The sequence below is a fragment of the Gymnoscopelus microlampas genome (assembly GCF_963454915.1).
Source record: "Gymnoscopelus microlampas genome assembly, chromosome: 11".
NCBI classification, from domain to species: domain Eukaryota; kingdom Metazoa; phylum Chordata; class Actinopteri; order Myctophiformes; family Myctophidae; genus Gymnoscopelus; species Gymnoscopelus microlampas.
In genome coordinates this window covers 31,919,827-31,940,666 of record NC_139948.1, presented here as the reverse complement: position 1 = coordinate 31,940,666, position 20,840 = coordinate 31,919,827, and the positions used below count along the sequence as shown (strand labels likewise).

Sequence of the window (20,840 nt, the reverse complement as noted above, 5' to 3'; positions counted from 1 at the left end):
AATGTGTGTGTGTGTGTGTGGTGGGGGGGGGGGGGGGGTGGTGGCTGCATTGGAAATGGAAGGGGCTGGGATGAGGGAGCAGAGAGGAGGGGTGCAGTGGTTGGGGGGCAGGAAGGTGAGCGAGGGTGGGAAAGAGTTAATGGGGGCGGGGTTCTCGCGTTATCAAATGGCGATCTATCCATCATTTAATTCACCTCTCAGCAACCTCTCCTCCCACCTTCTCTTCAGTCCACTAGTTCAACTACAGCAGTGATTGATTACTCAGGCCTGGGTCCACCCTCCAACTCCTCCCTTTCATCCCTTGTTTTTATTCCACACACCCCCAAAAATTCACTCGCTCTTATCCCACCAACACCTAGTGCACATTAACTGAGGCTCCTAACTCCGCTTCTTGCCTCATTAGTAAGAAGAAAATAACCACTATGCTGACCTTTGCCTAAAAGGTTTGCTTATTGAGACTTGCAGAGTCGGAGAGCTATTATGGGTACTGTCCAGGGCTGGGGCAGATAGCTGTTTCCTTGACGACCATAATACCCACTCCCACTCCAGCTCACACGGTGCCCCTGTGCCTCCCAACTCTCCAAACCCCTAACCAACCACCCCCACCCCATGCCTCTCTTTATCTCCATTCCCACTGTGCTAAATTGTTCTGCTCTGACTTCCATTTTGCCACCTTCTCCCTTCCACTCACTCTACTGAGTCCCCGCATTCCTTATGGTCCAGACCCGTAGACTAGACAGACGGATGGACGGACAGGCAGATCAATGAAGGACCACACCCACGCATCCTCTTTCAAGTTCCAATCCTTAGTTATATCACTAAGGATGAGTCAGAGATGCATGTGACGTTTAGCCTAGCTCACAGTAGAAATATCAACACAGGATCCGTATAGATCGGACAATACCAGATCGATATACTGTAGATCTCACATATCAAAAGTATCATATGGATACAGAATATGCATCGAAAGCTGAAACCTAAACAGATATTCTCTCACAGAAACTTTCGATGTGACAGCAAAATTTCCAACACGTTAGCATAGCACATAGAAGCCGGCAGTTTTGCACTAGTTTGAATATGAAATTCCCTCCTAATGAGCCTTTCTATCCAGTATTGAATAGGGAGAGGGAACTCATTGCCTAGCTTCATAGTTACAGATTTTTCTAGCTGACCAACTGTTGGCAAGAAGTGTACAGTGCCAATTAAGGGAGAATTTGTTTCTGTTCAAAGAGGCCACAAACACACACACGCATGTACGCACGCACACACGCACAATGAATGTTATGAAAGAGGCACTGTCATGATGTGTAGATACTAAAGTATCTGAAATGAGCAAAAGGATGTGAACACCAATCCTTTGCCTTGAGATCAGGCACTCGTCCTCCCTTGGCATTCTGTGACATTCCGCTCCATTCACAGTGACCGTTCGCCTGTCGTTCGCCTTGACCTGGGAGAGGAGAATTAAATTCAAGCTGGCGTACATACTTAGCCTCTCCACTCTACCCACTCTCTCTCCCTCCCTCCCTCCTCTCCCGATCTCCCTCTCTATGGTCGGCATAGCAACAGGCGGTAGGCTCATCAGAGATGGCACTGTGGTCTGTTTCTCCCACTCTCTCCGTTTCTCCCTCTCTTTTCTACCTCCCCAACTCTCTGTTTGCCAACAGTTGGTGCTGTGGTCCGGCGTTGCACAACAACATCTATTATGAATTTGGAGACATTGGCTTTGAAATTCCCAATGTGTTTTCTTTCCTTTTTATTATGATCCTGAAATTTCAATTCATTGACTACTCATCTGAAGCACCAAACGGTGGCCTGTTGCTATTATTGCTGGCTCCAGCAAAAAGGTACACCGCTCCCCCTAATGGCCAATATCCCACAATATGAATCCTGTCTGACTGCTATCATGCCAGAGGTCTATTGAGTATAATCCTTTGGGCTGGGCCAGAAGTCTTCCCACAAATCCCCCTGGGTGGACTGTAAATCTGTTACGTGGGAGGGCGTCATTTTACGCTTCTTTCCATTTATCTCCCTGCCCGTCTGTCTGTGAGTCTGGCTTTACTGTTGAGACTCAGATGGTGACTAGGACTTTGTAAAAAAAAGAGTTGTTGTGTTAGCATGAGTGGCCTCCCTCATGTGTTGTGTGTGTGGTGTGTCATTGTGTGTGAAGATGTGTGTCCTCAGGTCGTTTGTCAGATTTTAAAAAAGGAACCCCCCCCCCCAATATTTTCCCTTCACAATACTCTGCTACAACATGACGTAGCGCTGGCCCAAACCCTTCACCATTATTGGATCTTTGTTGCTCCTTGGCTGACAAGAGGCCTGTGTCATGAGGACAGTTGGTATTGGTATTTTGCACTCTGCTCGCTGATCTTAAAGCCTGATTTATTCTTGGTCATACGATACTGTCTCTCACCGAAAATAGCCTATTTACAAGCTCACAAGCTTGTAGATCTGCTATTTTGGGCAAATGACACCGTCGTATGACGGCTTATAAATTAAGCAAAATGCACTTATAAGCATGACAGTCGCACTCCAGTCCAGCAGGCTTTGACCCTCCCGACCACCCCACCGGGGTTTCAGCCTGTCTCTCAACAGCACCCTTCGAGACATCTCTGCTTAAGCTCAATGAAAGCGCAGGTGACACACAGACACACAAAAGACCCAAAGGTCCACTCATTCTCTGCTTTGCCAACATCTGCCGTGGCCAAGTTCTCCTGGGTGGCAGCCGAAATCAAAGTGCTCATCCATCCTTGACTGGGATGAGTAAAACGTGGAAGTGGGTTCTGATGCCACACCGGGCTGGAGTGTGACTACCACGCTGGTGTGGGGAGTGACTGTGTTCCGTCAGCCTCTGGTAGTGTTCTGTTCTAATCTGCTGGGCTCCCTTTGTGTACCTGTGGATGGTGCTTCTGTTCCGAGTGCCATGTGAGAAACATGCTTCAGTAAAAGGATGTTTTACTTAATGTTTATCTTATTTTATGTTACCTTTTTATAGTTTTTTGTTTTGTTGTTGTTGTTTTTCTTTTTTTTTGTTATCCAAGGGTTTAAAGTTCAAAGTTCATTACTCTTATGGGGACCTGTTAACATGCATTCCTTTGAAACGTGATGACTCTTTATGTTGTCCAAGCCATTTGTGCCAAATTATACTGTATGTATTCCTCTGTCATTGCGTTGAATATAAACACTGCATAAAACTATGAAGAAAAAAAAAGAAGAAAATCCCTTTTATGGATACGTTTCCTTGACCTTGTAGAAAAACTAAAATACAAAAAAGTTTTCACTATGTCCGAGATTTGTATCCCCAACGAGTACTGATCGAATTTTGCTGCAGTTTACAAAACGGTTTAACAATGTGTAGCTTTTGATTGGTCGCAGCATTGCTCCTTGCTCCTGCACAGTAAAATCCTTAGTGTTAATTTATTAATTTGTACATTTTCAGAGTTAAATTTACATTCAGGATTTTACAGTCTTTGAGTGTAGGCCTACACTGTACCTCAGTCATTGCACACAGCATACCTCATTCTGAGGTGCCTCCCTCCATATCCATATGGAAGATTCCTCCACAGTGTTCTAAAAAATGTCAGTATCACAGTGAACAGTAAGTGGACAAGATATTGTAAACAAGATTGTTCAAAACGCCACCAAAAGACATATAGATGCATAGAATTTGAAAAGAGTTCCTCATGCTCCACAGCCTTTTCTTTTTTTCGTTATTCAATGCTCCACGTTTCTATTTCTTTAAGCCTGTTTCCAAATGGTTTGTATTGCAAGTGAGGGAACAGATGTTTTCACACAGCTGTGGTAGGGATGACATTGCTGTAGCGCAGCTGCACAACTTATTGGCTGATCTCAGATCAGCCACGACTGGTCCCAGACGTAACATTTCCGCCATATAGCTGACCTCAGTTCACTTAAAGATTTCAAGACATTTTTGAGTCAAATTCACTTTTCCTGTGTTGCATCCCCAGAGCGACTTGGCTGCTGCAGTGGTTGCAGTCAATTATCAGCCTGACAAAGCTCCACATTTCCCCTCTATAGACATACGTACTGGATAAAACATTACTTTGACATCTGGAATGAAATTGCCTGCATTCATAGGCATGTGAAAAAGATTCCCCCCAGTGGCACTTTTGAAGATGCCTTTGAGATGAACTCAAGTCAATGGGGTGGGTGTTACATGTCTAGGGTTGGAGTGTTTAGCCCACCCCTTCCTACTCGGGCGTGCTGCCTGATAGTTTTTTCCACTATGGAGGAGCTACGACGTATGTCATCTTGAAATGCTATTCCAGTCAGACAGACATTCTTATGCAAGAGCACAGCTCAGAGATGGAAAGGAAAGGAGCACAGACAAATGCATCAATTGGTGATATTCTTAATTCTAGCTCTGTGAACAATGTGCTCATAGTACATAGTATTTCCAATGGCTAGTTTTCTGCCTTGACTCCCTCACAGACCACCACCATCCAGCTTTGAAATGACATTGTTTTCTTTTAAGTGGTTTCTCACAAGTCATTCCAAACAGCAGTTTCCCTTTTATAAGACAACTTTAATGCCCTAGTTAGCGATGACATATTTTTGTGTTTCACAATGTTACAGAAATTGCTGCACACCTGATTCTACTGCACATTATCAGTGTTTGAAGTAAGCTATGGTGTTCTAAGTCAGAATGAGCGGGATCTGTCTGAGGATTATTGCCACATCCACTCATCCAATTCGAAGAACACAAACACACCCTTCCCTAAAACAAAACAATTTCTGCCTGTGGCTGGCTGTTCCTTAGCAATCATTTGTAACTGTTGCAATCCTGCAACGCCACAACATTGCAGAGATGCTGAGAAAGTGCTTGGCTGGGCTTGTCTTTTAGACTACTAGGATTCATGAGTAGATGGGCAGGGAAATAAGGGCATGTGTGTATGCATCACTCACTATCTCTTCCACAGTAGTTTAGTAGTAATGTGGTCTGGTGCAGCAGGGAATGTCTTTCCAGTCTGATCATGGTGCCAACTGCAGCCAACCCACTGCCCCTTGTGCCACCCTCGGCTTCAGAAGAAACGGCACTGACAGGGTCAGCTGGTACACACATAACACACATTAACCTATCTCTGGGAATGCTTCACCCTGCAAGACACCTCTTGTTACAGTTCAGTCACCCCTGGTGATTTTCTACAAGGCATTTCCAACAGGTTGATTTGTAAACAAGCTTTCCTCTACAAAGTCAAGTCCTCTGTGTTGATTTATCCATTTGGAACTCTGAGAGTAAGGGTCCATTTGGTTATATTTGTACACTCTCAGAGTTAAGTTAACACTGAGGATTTGACTGTGCACTCTCTCCTTGGTGATGTCTCCCAATCCCAACCTTTCTTCTTGTCTCTACTTTGTTTTTTAAACCCTTTGAATTGATGCTGCTTCTGTGCTTGACTCTGGGTTTACTGCGTGGTGCCATGTTGTCCACATGGACTCTAGAGCTTGTAACGCTTCAGTGTGTAATGTTACCATATGCCTTACATGTTTTCCAGGACTAATAAAAAAGCATAACAAAAGAAAGAAAACCGAAACAAATGTGCTTTTATTTCTGTAGCCTTGTATGACTTCAGTGTTCTGCCTGAACACCTACTGTATACAGAACTTAATAGGATCAAACTGTCCTATTGTAGTTTTGTTCCACATTAGTTTTTTTTTAACAAGAATAACCAATCTTTTTCTGCCTCATATTCCACAAACTTGTGCAAAACACAACATTTGAGCACACACGCACGCATACAGACACACAAAGTACAGTTTCCCTGGAGCAGATATTAGTCTACAACTGAAGATCATTTCAACAGAAGATCATCCACTAATCATGACAAGTGTATACAAATACGTATATATCTATAAAATATACAAACTATATCAAATGTACTGCTTCACAACAGAGCTGAAGTGAATTGGTGTAGGAATGTATGCCGATGCAACAATAAACGCAATTTAAAACTGATCAAGCGATGTTAATAAAAGAAGACATGGAATGTTTCAACTATTTAAATCAAACTCACACGACGCCTATGTAAGAGTGCACATTATCAGAAAGACAATTCAGCGTTTCAGTTTTTGCATGCATTAGTCAGCCGTGTACCAAAAAAAGAGTAAACTTAACATTCATCATTCATCAACATATAAATACAGTGCATATGACTTTACTATAATAAAAAGAAAAACTTGTGTTTTTTTATATAAGACAAGTGGGTTTTCTTAACTTCTCAGTCATTTTTTTAAATCTTGGGACTTGGCTGGTGTCTCCTCGATTCCATGAGAAGCCAAGACTTCAGATAACCAAGTCAAATAGTTGGAGTCTGGGTATCCGTTTCTGAAAGAGACAAAAACAGGGACAATAAAACACATTATCTTAGTCATCAGAACTGTCTACTTCCGATACTGAAACAAGACATGGTCTAATAACAGCATGGCTTCCACGTGAGTCTCTGATGTCATGTTGATTACATCAGTTTTGCCCAAATACGGACAGACAGCGGGACAGTGGATCTGATATTATGTATTAAATAATTTGAAAGATATTCACACACACAGAAAAAGATTATTCTAAGTTTATTCTATTAATATGTGAGAAATATTTGGGGATTTGCCTACTGGCAGTCTGCACAAGAAACTTCACACTGATCTGGCCAGTGGTTTGCAAGAACAGCCACGGACAGTCACACACACAGACACACACACAAACACTTCTAGAGGGCTCGCCCCCTACAGCCACACCACAGAAATCTATATATTTTAATATGATTTTATTTATGTATTATTATTGTGAACATTAATGAACATTTACTGTATGGGGTTTATATGGGTCTTATAGAATCCGATCCACATTGTGTCACTCACCCTGATTTGCCTCCCTGTAGGCTGGTCTTGTGTGGGATGCAATCCCAAGTGACCCTGGCCCCTGTCTCTTTGCCAGTGACAGTGAAGGTGAGCCCCAACCTGAAGGCTCTCTCTAGCCTGGGCAGCAGCTTCCGTGTCCTATCACAGAGAGGAAGGTAAGCCTCAAATACTCCTCCTTTGAAAGGACAACCAGGAAAGGGGTGGCCCTCCTGTGTGGAGAGGAAACAAAAATCACTGTTAAAAATCAATGTTAAGAAATACTAATGTAATGAGTGGAAACTCCAGTCTCCTTAAATATCCACAATAAAATAAACCTCTCACCCCTTGGATGCCATCAGGGATGGAGTAGGTGATCTTCAGAGTGGAGTCCCTGGTATGACCTTGCAGGCTGACCGGCATCTCACTGTAGCTCACGCTGCCCTGAATGCCTTGGGGCAAAGACTCTGTCTTAGGACAGACCCTACAGTGCACGTGCACTCTGACCAAGCACTTTGGGCACAAGGTCACGCCACAGTCTGTCCTCTTCACTGATGCCCCGCTCTCCCCACATACACAGATGCCTCCCATACCTCTTAGACTGGACCTGCCAGAACTGGAGCGAATGAGCGACCCCCCTGGATTCTCTTGGCCCTCTGGATCTCCGTGCTCTCTATTGTTCTTCACCTTGCAGTGTTTGTTACTCTCCTTTGGGGGTTTTGGGGCATCTTCACGGGCGTGTGCCACCATCGAGCCAACACCATTGACAGGTCGGACATTTCTATTGTTTCCTTTTTCAGAGTGGCTGTTGAATGGATTACTCTTGCCTCCATCTAAATGCACTGCATCTGCCCTCATCACATTTACTTTAATGACAGGGTCTTTCCTAATTAGCTGTTGGCTCACAGATCCATTTGTGTGCTCTAGCTCACCGTTTCTCTGTCTCTCGGTAGAGTCATCCCTTTCCTGATTGCCACCAGTCATATTATCTCCCCCCTTTTGTCTATCTAGCTGTTGATGTGTGTTATTGTAGAGAGCTGTGTTTTGGTTGCTGATCAGTTGTGGACGGAAGGACTGATTAAAAGTGGAGGTGGGATTAGAGAAATCCTTCTGTCTACCTGTCTGGTATGATTCTCCGGAAAACACCTCTCTCAGTGCAGCACCCACCTGGGAGCATAAATGTTTGGGGCCCATTAGATATATGGTCTCCTTCATAATCCGGACGGAGACTTTCTTAAACCGGCTCCGAACTTCCTCACAGCACACCCCTAGAGTTTCATCAGCCGGGTCTGCCACGCCCAACTCCGACAGACATAGCTCCTGTACGCAGAAATCTGCAGTAACCATGGCAACTAGCCTCTGTAAGCCCAGCTGACAAGAACTCACTTTCAAGGAGTCCGCCCCTGTCAAGATCACAGTCAAAGGACCACTGGGTTCTGAGTGGCTCTCCTTCATTTGAAGATCACTGGTCAAGTCTTCCAGGCGAATGCCATATGCCTCTTTTATGTAGCACCACATCAGTCTAGGAACTGTTATCTCTGCAGTATACCGTTCCTTCTTGTCCCTTGATGTTTGGCTACTGAAGCTACTTGACCTGTTTCTGGCTCTGGAAGTGGCTTTCCCAGAGTCCTCTTGAATGTCACGCTGCTCTATCGCCTGGGCCTTGGGCCTGGTAGTACCTGAGAAACTACTGGATCGCCTCAAGTTGGACCCGGACCCAGCAGTTGAGCCTATTGTGCTCCCTGACCAAGTGGACTCACTTGTGCTAAGGGAGCCTGTGGTGAATTTCTGAGAAGTGTTTGTTAATGTTGAAGAAAGTGAAGCATCTCCAGTCTTAAACAAAATGTCACCTCCAGTGTTTTGCGCCCCTGTGGAGGAGAACCCTCTATTGGCAAAGCCTGGTATCTCTGAGAGGCTGCCATGGCCCAAAACGGGTCCTGTATGTCTACTGGACGATGAAACCCTCGTTGTTAAGTCTCCTGGTCGGTTCCCTAACCCGCCCAACCCTGAGTCTTTGAATCGAGCTGCTAGCTTATACCTCCTGGTTCCCTCAGCTCTCCCCTCATCCCCTTCTGCCTTCAACATCTTATCTAAGCTACGATCAAGAGATCCAACAGGGGAGACGGCAGGCATGAATGTCTCCTCATCAGCTCCTTTTGATGAGCCTAGTTCAGATGACGGTGACCTCAGAAGCCCAGCCACACCCATGTCTTTACCCTGGTCCAGGAGCAGAAACTGCTTTGCCTCGGACACATCACTACTGCTCCCGACAATGTATATGTTCCTTTCATCTTCACTCAGGAGGAGCTTAGGGAGTCTGACGCCTAAGTTATCAATCACCCTCTGCAGGCCACCTCTTGGGTAGAGGATGCTCTTTGGTAGTTGAGCTCGACGGATCTTGGTCTCATTCTCCTGGTAAAGCCGACTTAACTCACCACTTGCCAATCTCAGGCGCTCTAACTCATGGCCGGCATCATCCACCCCTGGTGAACTCTGCAGAAACAGAGTTGTCAGTCCCTGAGTGGTCACATCCACGACCTCCACGCCATACATACGGAGGATATGCTGGTATTTCTCCTTACAGTGTTTCTGCAGATACTGGAAGAGGTCTGCGTCCATGATCAGTGAGAAGTCGTCCTCTGAGGTGGGATCTTGAGCCACGGCACCACCCTCTGCCAGGCCTATGTCATCAAAACTGTGACCTTCAGATATCACATGTCCCTGAGAACTTGGGTTGACATCTCCAGTGTGGACTTGCTCCCTGTGTTCCCCCCGCTCATTTAGTCTCCTGTTACAATCTCCTGACTCCTGACTATAAGGACTTTGCACAGTGGGGAGACCTACAGAGACACTGGCAGAGGGGTGAAGGGTCTCCATGTTTTTCACAGATTTTGGACCTCTAGCAAGCCCAAGCAGCTGTGCTAAGGCAGCCTGAACCTGTGAATACGCTCCCCGCAGTGTGCACAGCTCCTCATGAGTATTGAAGCTTATCTGAACATCAGGGTGGCTCTTATGAAGGCTTGTTACTGTCGTTCGTCTCTGAGGAAGCTGACTGTAGTCGACAGATACTGACATGCTCACGATTACCTAGAGACAGGGAATAGGGGAGATGCATAAACATTCAGTGTTTTTCTTTTGTCTAACATCCGAAGATAGATTTTGACAATAATATTTTCCAATATTCTGTGCAGTAGGAGTGGGGGACATGCAAAGGCCCACCCGCTTTAAGCACTTGCCCACTGAGTGAAATGGATAATAATTTGTGCAGGACACGTTTGCATTTATCTGCCTGTAATGTCGACTAGTGTGATGAGTTGAGAATGAATAGACCTAATAGGTATCTGTAATACCTTTTGTGATCATTTGTGTAATAAAAACTTTTTTGTTGTATGAAGTCTTAATAATTCTGCGATAGACATATCGCCCACCAGCGGTGTGAGTTTTAATGATCATAGGCCGATATTACCCCAACCCCACCCATCACTTTTGCATGCCAAACCGAAATGCCAATCCTGCCTCTGCTACTGATTCAGTGTGCATAATACCTTATCAGGATCCAGACTGTCATGGTGCTCAGTTATGGTCAGTTCATACTTCTTCCTGTCCACTTGGAAAATGTGTTGTCCACGTTGAATAACTCTCTGTGCCACTGTGTGAGTGAGGTCAGCAGAGGGAAATCAATCTCAGCCTGTGAGGTATACTAACTGACTAAGCACTTTCACCACTAGCCTTTCCATTGAAATGGATGCCAACACTTGAGCTCAGTGTAAATCGATGGTGACAGGCAGTAAAGCAAAAATACTGTACAGTTAATACTTTGCAAATTAATGCAAACTGAATTTGGGGATGTGTACAGTGTAGATAACATAATAATGTGCAATAGGCCTAGTTATAATCGACTAATAACACCTATATTACACAATAGAGAAAATATATTTCGATTCACAGAAATGAATAAAGTATACAAACAAAACCCCTTCCGTGTATAAAATTGGTTCACACATGCATACACACTCGACTGACCTCTGCTGTCCTCAAAGGTAATGAGGGCAGAGGTGCCACCAGGTGCTGCCTCCACAATGGTTACAGAAGCTATTTCCCCTCCTCCATTCTTGGATCTCAGGAAGTGGATACACAGCTTGTCTGTCAATCTGTCATCCTCAATGTCTGTCGGAAGGCCCCCCACTCTTACTGTCCGGCACTGTTCTGCCATCTGGTGGGGGAAACAGGATTGTTACTGTAAGTACTGACAACAAATCTGAGCCTGTATGACTTTTCATCAATATCAACATGGAACGATTCTGGGATGATGCCAGTGAGTGAGAGGAACCTCTGACACCTTGATGGCCATGAGCCAGATCACAAAGCCCCTCTGTGTAGCTATAATTTAAGGGGGGAAATGGAATACCTGCATCTATACAAAATGACTATTTAATCAAATATGAAGGGCTGTATTGTGCACATATTTGACAGCACAACACCCTCTGTTGGAGGTTGCTACAACATTGCACCAACACATAAGGATTAGTGTTGAAAAGGAACTTGCAGTTAATTAAACCCCATTCTGGGAAATTATTACCTCTCTCTTAATCTGAACTATACCAAACAAACCCCTAAAACATCTTAATGCATCCACCATCAATGAGCTGTTTGCAACAAAGGTTACCAGTACATTACTAATGTTTAGTAAACATATTTTTTCTAAACCACACTCTGTGATCTTCCATCACGGATTTGTCATTTATTATGTATAAAACTTAAATCGACTATGATTGAACGAAAATGTGTGTGCCACCACACCAACTGTACAACAGCAAGCTGTGTACCACCGATGTGTAAAGTACAATACAGTACTTTTACTTGTACTCCACTACATCTTAGAGACAAATATTGTACTTTTACTCCACTATTATTTGAAACTTTAGTTACTAACTTTGTAGATTTAGATTATAATTACAAAACATACATTAACCATTTCGGCCATTGGAAAATAGCCGATCTACAAGCTCACAATGTGTTGCCGCGAAGCATTGTGAGCTTGCCTTCTAGATCTGCTATTTTCAAAAGATTTGTATACATTTTAAAACGTGTGAAATGGGAGATTCTGCATAATCAGTAGGCTACTTTCTACTTTTGGTACTTTAAGTCAAAACAAATACCAGTACTTTTATTCAAGTACATTTTGAATTCCGGACTTTTACTTGTAACAGCTGAGTATTTCTAGATTGCAGTATTGATACTTTTACTTAAGTACAAAATGTGAGTACCTTTTCCACCACTGCTGCGTACATGTTTAGGAGCGAATAGCGATCTACGCAATGACAACGATGTTACTGAATGTAACGTGACATTTAAGGAAGTGCTGCTGTGCAACAGTCGAAGACATCGTGAATGTTGCTGTAACTGATTTATCAGGACCTGTTATAAGCCCCCCTACGGAATGAACGTTTGATTCAACCAAATGACATGTTAATAGCTTAAGCTTATCTTACCTCACACACTTCTCATGTCTTCTTTTGCCGAAAATCTGTCGTTCGCTCAGTCTTCAGTCAGTGCAAAACATGGAAGAAAAGTGAAACTACATGATAATGGTGTCGTGCCTTGGCCTCACGCCAGGGGGCGACCACGTTCTGTGTGTGGTGAGGCAGGGGTGGCGACGCAAAATATTAAGAGGATAATTTGTTTGTGGATTCAAATAATAACAGTAGACCATCTCAAATGTGCTTGAATTAGATGTCAATGTGTTTTCATCACATACTAGGTTCGGGGATAGACATTGCTCAGAACTTCGTCGCGTCAATTAGCCCAGTTTGGAACCTCAACGGGCTTTTCACTGTAGAAAGTCTGGTTTCCAATGAACCAGACCAGTGCGATGATGTGATGTGATTCCGATTCGGTCGTTATTATACCTCTATGGATTCGGTCTAGAGCCCGCCTACTGTATCCGGTCATTTGCACGCGCATTCTATTGTTGCCAGATTCTACGAGAGAAATAAGCAACCAGAATAAGCGACTATTAGCCTACGCCTACGGCTATTTGAAATTAAATAACCGACCTTAAAGCTCACAACGCGTCGCGATGAGCTTGTAAATCTGCTATTTTTAACAAAAATAACAAATAATTATCTTGGGAAAAACAAGATAGCAACACAAATCTTGTCCCTGGCACAAAATATTTTCAGATGGACAAATATATATTAAGTTGGGGGTCCTTGACATGAAAACGTTTAAGAACCACTGATTTAAACAACACTGGGAAACAAGCCCAAATAAGTAAAGTTCTACACTTTAGAAACGAGCCCCAAAAACCGCAAGCTACCAAAATGTACAAGCGACTTAAGAACAAGCCCAAAATCGCTTATAATAAGCGGACATGGCAACCCTGGTACATACACGCACACTTTGTTTCCGTATCCGCTCTGGTGCCTGGTCTCTCGGGCACCAATGACAGTAAGATATACTCCAAGACTGAATCCCGCCTGTCCAATGGGTGAAGAGGATGTTACAAAATGCCGCACATGCGCTCTGAAACCCCACATCTCATGTGTTCTGATTGCGTCGGTGGAGGTCACATTATACTCTGATCTAAACGCTAGGTGAGTGAGTGCATCTGAGTTCACAGCTCTAATGTGTGTTTCATTGCATAGCAGCTGCTAAAATACTCGATCTAATAATACGTGATGTTTATCTGACGCGTTATTAAATACACTTTACGACGTAGATAGATTAAGTAACTCGGACAGTGACTGCGCACTCATGTCCAGACCGGTGGTTGAATAATGTACATGCGTACGTGCAGTTAAGAGCTAACGTCAGTTTGATCCGAATCAATGACATGAGCTGTCGAGCCGTCATAATTCATAACGGTACTTATGTTTACACATGACCGCTACAACGTACATTTAACCTGGTTAGACCGCGTATCCTTTTGGGGTACATGCTAGTTGTTGTACCCGACAAGCTAGTTGGCTAATATCTTCAGTAATGGCATCACCTACCCTCAAGGCCAAAGCAAAACTATAAGTTAAAAGTAGCTGCAAGCAACTCTTAGATTCTATTTTTAATATCTGGAATCTAGCGTTGCAATACCAACCCTTGACAGCCCATACATCCAACCAGAAATGTCCGATCTGATAGTATTACACGACGTTAAACTGACCAACATTGCAGCTGTACGGAAAGCTTGAATTATCCTCTTTCTATCTGCAAAGTTTTTGTGTCAAAGATCCACCATAGACATGTTATGAGCTACTTTCTGAATTCATTCTGTGCAGGTGAAGTTTGGAAGCGCTCGTTGGTAATCACTCAACGGTCCTTCATAACACCTGTTTCGAAATGGCACATAATGCAGGAGGCGGTAGGACGTTTCGTTATTGAAAACGAGCGCTTCCAAACAAAAAAATATCACCTGCACGGAATTTCTTGACAGAAAATAGCTCATAACATGTCCACGGTGGATTTTTATGAAACAAAAACTTTGCTGATAGGAGACTAATTCAAGCTTTACGCACAGCTGCAATGTTGGTGAGTTTACTCAGATCGGATGTTTCTGTTAGGATGTATGGGCTGTCAAGGGTTGGTATTGCAACTCTAGATTCCAGATATTAAAAATGGAATCTAAGAGCTGCTTGCGGCTAAGTTGAAAGGTGGAATAACTGATAATATGAAATGTTTTTATGTACAGAATTGAGTTTGTCATGAAGGTGTAATTTTGTGAAATCGCTTTGCCTTTCTTGCAGTGTCACTTCATTGCTATCATGGCAAAACTGTTCGAGTCCATTGGAAAGTTGGGTCTGGCCTTAGCGGTTGGTGGAGGTGTGGTGAACTCTGCCCTTTTCAATGGTGAGTGCAGATTAAAGTATTTCTGGGTAAAGGCATCAGCTAATTCTCTACATCTAAGATGCAGTAGGGGTACCTTAGTCCTTGCACTGGCACAGGCTTCATGACAATTTAAAAGCATATTATGCTTTTAAATTGTCCTAAATCCTAAAAGGATGTCATATGTGTTGATTATTATGAATCAAATAATTGAGAAGGGCTTTTATAAAAAAAAAAAAATAGAAACAAATCAATTAACAGCTTAAGCCCTGTTTCATACTTTGTTGCACAACAACGTTGTGCGAAAATATTAAAGATAGATCCTCAATTTCACAGATAGTAGATCGGCTCGGTTTTTGGAAGTTGTGTACAGTGCTGTAGTCAGACCTTCAAATGTAAAGTGCAACTATTCTTTTTGCCACAGTGGACGCAGGCCATCGTGCAGTCATATTTGACAGGTTCAGAGGAGTGCAAGACGCTGTGGTTGGTGAGGGAACACACTTCCTCATCCCCTGGGTCCAGAAGCCCATCATCTTTGACTGCCGTTCCCGCCCTCGCAATGTGCCTGTCATCACTGGTAGCAAAGGTACAATCATAACTCTAATAAACAATAGCTTTTGTAGTCCTGGCCTTCTGTTTTGCTCGTTCGTCGCAAGACTGTGTCACTTGTGGAAAATAACTGAATTTAAAAAATCCTCCCAATGTACACGATTTATATATATGTTTATGTTTTATATATGTTTTTATATATATGTTTTTGTTTTACTACTACTATTAGTAATGTGAACTTTTCACCGTTTGGTCTTAAAGGGTAAGACCACTTTGGTAGAGGTTTGGGTTGTGTATTTAGCTTGCCATGATGTAACTCCAAAGGTGGGCAAGAAATAAAAAATAATTGCTCCATTGATTAGAAATTGATAATTCAAAATATGCTCCTCATTGACTTACATTGTACGGTAAAACTGCTCTCAAAGTCACTCTTTTAGCACAAAAACGAACACAAACAAAGTTGATTCAGACAATATAGAACATCACCAAACCCAGTACTGTTTTTTTTTTAAATAAAAATGTTAACTTCCTGTTGATTTTGCCATTTTTAACAAGTAGAATACCCGGACTGGATCAGCGGATCCGGATCCAGATCTTCAAATAGTAAAATCAACAGGAAGTTCACATTTGTATAAAAAAAACAAAACAGTACTGGGTTTGGTGATGCTCTATATTGTCTGAATCAGCTATGTTTGGTTTCATTTATGTGCTAAAAGAGTGACTTTGAGAGCTGTTTTACGGTACAATGTAAGTCAATGAGGAGCATATTTTGAATTATCAATTTCTAATCAATGGAGCAATTATTTTTTATTTCTTGCCCACCTTTGGAGTTACATCATGGCAAGCTAAATACAAAACCCAAACCTCTACCAAAGTGGTCTTACCCTTTAAGTGCATTATGTCCTAAAATGTGTTGCAGGGAAGTCAGCCTGTCTATCATGTAGCTGTATTGCTAGTTTGTACTGTAAACAAGAAACCTGTCTATACATGCACACAATTGTTTTACAGTGTATTTGTAGGGTGGGGCTAAGTCACAAGTACTTAAAACAATATGTAAGTCTCTTTGGCTAATTTCAGAGGCGAACAGGTAAGACTCCAAGTCATATGACCTTCAAATTGGATGCATCGGAAGTTTATTGGCTGTATGTAGGCAGTTAATTTGTTCAAATTTTGCCCAAGTTAACTTAATTGAGTCTCACATAGTTAATCTCATTATCTGAACTCTTATCTTTCAACCATAAACCGCACAGATCTGCAGAATGTAAACATCACGCTGCGTATCCTGTTCAGGCCGGTGACTGGCCAGCTTCCACGGATCTTCACAAGCATTGGAGAGGACTACGATGAGCGGGTGTTGCCCTCTATTACTACAGAAGTCCTGAAGGCTGTAGTGGTGCGTATTAAAAATATTTAGAAATAGTTCTTAGGGATGCAACAGTTAATTGAACTAATTTATGTAATTCATTATTCAAAATAATCGATAATAGATTTTAATACAATCCGAGGGGTGTGTGTATGTACATATAGTGACTGTGTGTGTATGTAATCAGCAGCATTGTGATATTGAATTGTACATAACAAAACTTTTGTGCAATGAATTGTAGAATAGGGCATAAGTGGTTAACTGGACTAATCGATCTAGTCTATTATAAAAAGTCAGTTTTATTTGTTGGCATATAACATATTATATATTAAGAAAATAATCAACATTTGCAGCCCTAATAGATATGTCAACATGTCCAACCAGATTTGTGCACTTGGCCGCTAAATTCTTTTTTACTGTTAACTGAACTTGTATTGTGATTCTGTGTACCTTGCAGGCTCGGTTTGATGCTGGTGAGCTCATCACCCAGAGAGAGCTAGTGTCCCGGCAGGTCAGTGAGGACCTGACTGAAAGAGCCTCCACCTTTGGTCTCATCTTGGATGATGTTTCCTTGGTATGACCCAGTTGGTAAAAATTATTTAATGCTGTCAAATTGATTTTGCCCTGTAGGTGGCTAATCAGAGATGAAAGACTTCTGCAGATCTGCTCCTTTTCATAAATGGACATTTACATATGCATTTTATATGCAAATCTGAATTTATTTGTTTTGTATTTGGGGATGGGGGGGGGGCGGTGTGGGGCTGACACAAGAGTAAGTGTGTTACCTCATTCTAGTCTGTTACTTAAATGACAACATAGATCAAGTTATCGTGATCATATTGCTCCCATTAGCATTAGACATGTAACTGCTTTTCTGGTGTGAAGTTGTAATAACATAACCGTAAAGGTCCACCCAAAAGGCCCCCAAGGACCCCTAAAAAAAACTTAATTTCCTTACTTTTGGAGATTTTCTCTCCAATTGATTTTTCCTTTTACTATGTTCTTCCAACAGACACACTTAACCTTTGGCAAGGAATTCACAGAAGCTGTTGAAATGAAGCAGGTGGCCCAGCAGGAGGCAGAGAGAGCCCGATTTGTGGTGGAAAAGGTAATGAAAATTTGTGTTCAGTTGCATTCACACAGGAGGCGAAGATGTTTTGTGCGGCGTGATAACAAGATTTTGCGATGTTACCTCGGACGACGCGAATGAGGCGAACTCGACTATGTGACTGCACTAAATGTATCTCTTCTTCGTCTTCGCTCAAGTTTAAATATCCCAACTTGGGCGATGTCTTCCCGTGTGAACGCAGCTTCACATAAAAAGAGGTCATCAATGATACATTGTCCCCCTTTTTGTATAGATGAAGGGATTTTAGTCTTTTTAAGTATATATGCACACAAAATGTCGGGTCAAAATGTCTATTAACAGAAAATGTATTAATCAGGTATTGTCTTAACATGTTTTGACTCAATAAAGTATAAAAGAAAAAAGACAACAAAGATGCATGGTCATAGTACCTGACATTCAGTTTTATGATGCAGGTCCACAAATAACGATTTTTAGCCGCCTCTGCTGGTCATTACCGTCACTGCAGGTCGTTCGTTTATTCCTGCATTACCCAGAATTCCTTTGTTTTCACCGGAAGACGGAAGCGTTTCAAAAAGCGTTCTTTTAATTGTTTTATACTATCTGTGGATCGTTGCTCTTAGCCAGTGGAGCTTTAGTTACCGTGAGCTGTGTTTTCTTTTGCTGTTGTTTTTCGATCTTCAAATCCTACAATCTCTTAAAAACAGCGTGAGATTCCTTTTTGTTATTAGCGCGGTAGTTCCTGGCCAAACAGGAAACCGGTGCGGTAGTTCCTGGCCAAACAGGAAACCGGTGTATTTCCGTTTCCGTTTTCGTCATTTTCGTGGGAATGACTACCCTAGCCACCGTTTCAATAGAACATTGTTTATAAAAGGCTTTCGGGGGTGAAATTCATGGAGTGGGTGTTGTGAAACATTTGCCACTCATAAAAGATATACAATTTAACTTCAGTTTTGTTGAAAAAGCTACCTAGTATTACTTTAAAGGTTCCAAATTAAAGATCCTAACCCACCGGGAATGTGACTAATAAACAATCTGAATATTTTACATCGGGATTGAAGCGAGGTGAAAAATATCTTCACCTCCTATGTTATAAGAGTGGTTAAGGTAAGTACCACATAGGCTCTGATGCCTGGCAGCGAGTCCCCGGCTTGATTCCCGGGCCCAGCGGACCTTTGTTGTATGTCACTCCCTGACTCACTCTCCCTATTTCCTGTCTCTCTACACTGTAACAATCAATAAAGGCAAGAAACGCCTGAAAAAACAACATGCCTACATTTCGTTTTAAAGCTAGTACGCAGCATATTTAAAATGAACAGGGAGGTTCCAAACTTAAAGGACTTGCACACTGGGAGCATGACAATAAACAATTTAAAAATGCATTGGTCAACAAAAAAAATGCTCCCAATGTTTAAGGACCATAAATGTTTAAAAATACACTTAACGTATCAACATTTCTGTTCATCTTTTATAGGCAGAGCAGCAGAAGCAGGCGGCCATCATCTCAGCAGAGGGAGACTCCCAGGCTGCCTTACTCATTGCCAACTCCTTGCAGGAGGCTGGTGATGGCTTGGTAGAGCTGCGTAAGCTAGAGGCTGCTGAGGACATCGCTTTCCAGCTATCTCGTTCTCGCAACATCACGTACCTTCCCTCGGGCCAGGGTACATTGCTCCAGCTGCCTCAATGATAGCGCCACACCCCTGTATACACCCTCTTCCTGTCACCAGCTGTCACCTTGGCGATGGAGGGGAGGCTTGATGAGGACTCTCCAACTTCTCTCACACTAATTCCTTCCACTCGTTCTCCAAACAACTACAGACTGGGCACTGTTGACATGGTGGGGTGAGAGAGTGAGTGGAAGGATGAGGATATGATGAAGTCCTAGGTGTGTGTGTGTGGAAGAGTGGAGGGCGTTGATTCGTCCATGTATGGTAACTTACACCTATTGCTTTATATTGGTAAAAAGTTCATAATAAGATACTGGTAAGATTTGTTTTTTGTTTATATCGTCGCAGATGCAAAGCACCTGCATGTTGTTGTGTGGAGTTTGTGATGTGGAAAAGAAGGAAATGAAAAAGTGATTGTTTCAATTTACAGTCAAAAAAGTTGGGGTTATATTAAAGTCTGATACTTGCTGGCTGATATATTAAATACTTCACTAGTGTAATGACAACAAAGCCATTAAACAGTTGTGTTCTCTTAGACAAGCTTGTCAGAGTATTGTATGAATATATTCACACCTCTCAAAGTTGGCTAAAAGTTTGAAGCCATTGCATTCACTCTCTCTAGGGAAATTATCAACAATTAGAAATATCTCTTGAAATTGGAAGATTACTGTTGCACATGCTAGAAAGAAGGCTGCAAATTATTTCATTATCAATAGCTTGTTTGATTCAAAGAACATGCAGCATGCGCGTCAGAGCGGTATAAATTCTTTATAGTTTACAGTTGGTATGTCTTTACCTTGGGTGGAGGATATGTACCAAAATGCCTCTATTTAGCAATAAAATTGTCTTTCTACATCCAATTAATTACTTTTTCTTTACATCTTCCTTAAATAGGCTTATACACCAATACATACTGTTAATTGTAAGTCCACGTGGTGCTATAATGGTCCCAATTTTGTTTATGATTAGATTTTGTCATTGTGGATTGAAAACATATAGAAGACTTTAATTCAAATAATCATGTTCTATTGGTTTCATGGTATAAGCTGATTTACTCACAACAAGAGAGCGCCACATGCCTACTGTTTCTATTCCTTTATTGAGAACACAAGTACTGAGCTCTTCAGGTTAGTTCCTTGTCAATTAGAGCATGAAGATGGAATGGGTGATCCATATCAATAGCATGTTTTTTTTAAATTGGGATACAGTACAATACATTTTAGCTATAGTGGTATACTAAATAGTGTTAATGTACTGAAGAGAACATCACATGTAAGACAAATGGAAGACCTATTCCAGGTTCACTTATGACTTTCTGACCTCATACTAAAAATATTAGACTTTACTATTTAATATATACCTTCATCTCTTGGTACATTTTTGTCAGATTATGATGGTGTGGCATTTGAAAATGCATAGCTTTTTCTGTGCAAGAACAAAGAATGCACCTTTTCCACCCATGCAAAATGTGATCACTTATCAATGAGAAATGTTTATGTTGATTGAA

The 20,840-nt window shown here is 42.2% G+C and overlaps 2 protein-coding genes across 3 annotated transcripts; one reads left to right on the top strand and one right to left on the bottom strand.

Annotated features, from left to right (window-relative positions):
• Positions 1-71: 71 nt before the first annotated feature.
• On the bottom strand, positions 72-12,431 carry LOC311056079 (uncharacterized protein). Of its 2 annotated transcripts, none has more exons than XM_084072456.1 (6): positions 12,351-12,431; positions 10,873-11,062; positions 10,395-10,498; positions 7,195-9,936; positions 6,874-7,082; positions 72-6,346 (listed from the first exon to the last, which is right to left on the bottom strand). In XM_084072456.1, the coding sequence occupies exons 2-6, from the start codon at positions 11,060-11,062 to the stop codon at positions 6,244-6,246; spliced, it is 3,348 nt and encodes a 1,115-aa protein (XP_083928582.1). In that variant the 5' UTR covers positions 12,351-12,431; the 3' UTR covers positions 72-6,243. The 2 variants fall into 2 exon arrangements, with proteins under 2 accessions (XP_083928582.1, XP_083928581.1); XM_084072455.1 differs by having other exon boundaries at positions 12,342-12,421.
• Positions 12,432-13,346: 915 nt separating this feature from the next.
• phb (prohibitin) lies at positions 13,347-19,873 on the top strand. Its single transcript, XM_084072156.1, has 7 exons — positions 13,347-13,445; positions 14,589-14,691; positions 15,092-15,253; positions 16,467-16,609; positions 17,037-17,153; positions 17,592-17,687; positions 19,141-19,873. The coding sequence occupies exons 2-7, from the start codon at positions 14,607-14,609 to the stop codon at positions 19,351-19,353; spliced, it is 816 nt and encodes a 271-aa protein (XP_083928282.1). The 5' UTR covers positions 13,347-13,445; positions 14,589-14,606; the 3' UTR covers positions 19,354-19,873.
• The last annotated feature ends 967 nt before the right edge of the window (positions 19,874-20,840 follow it).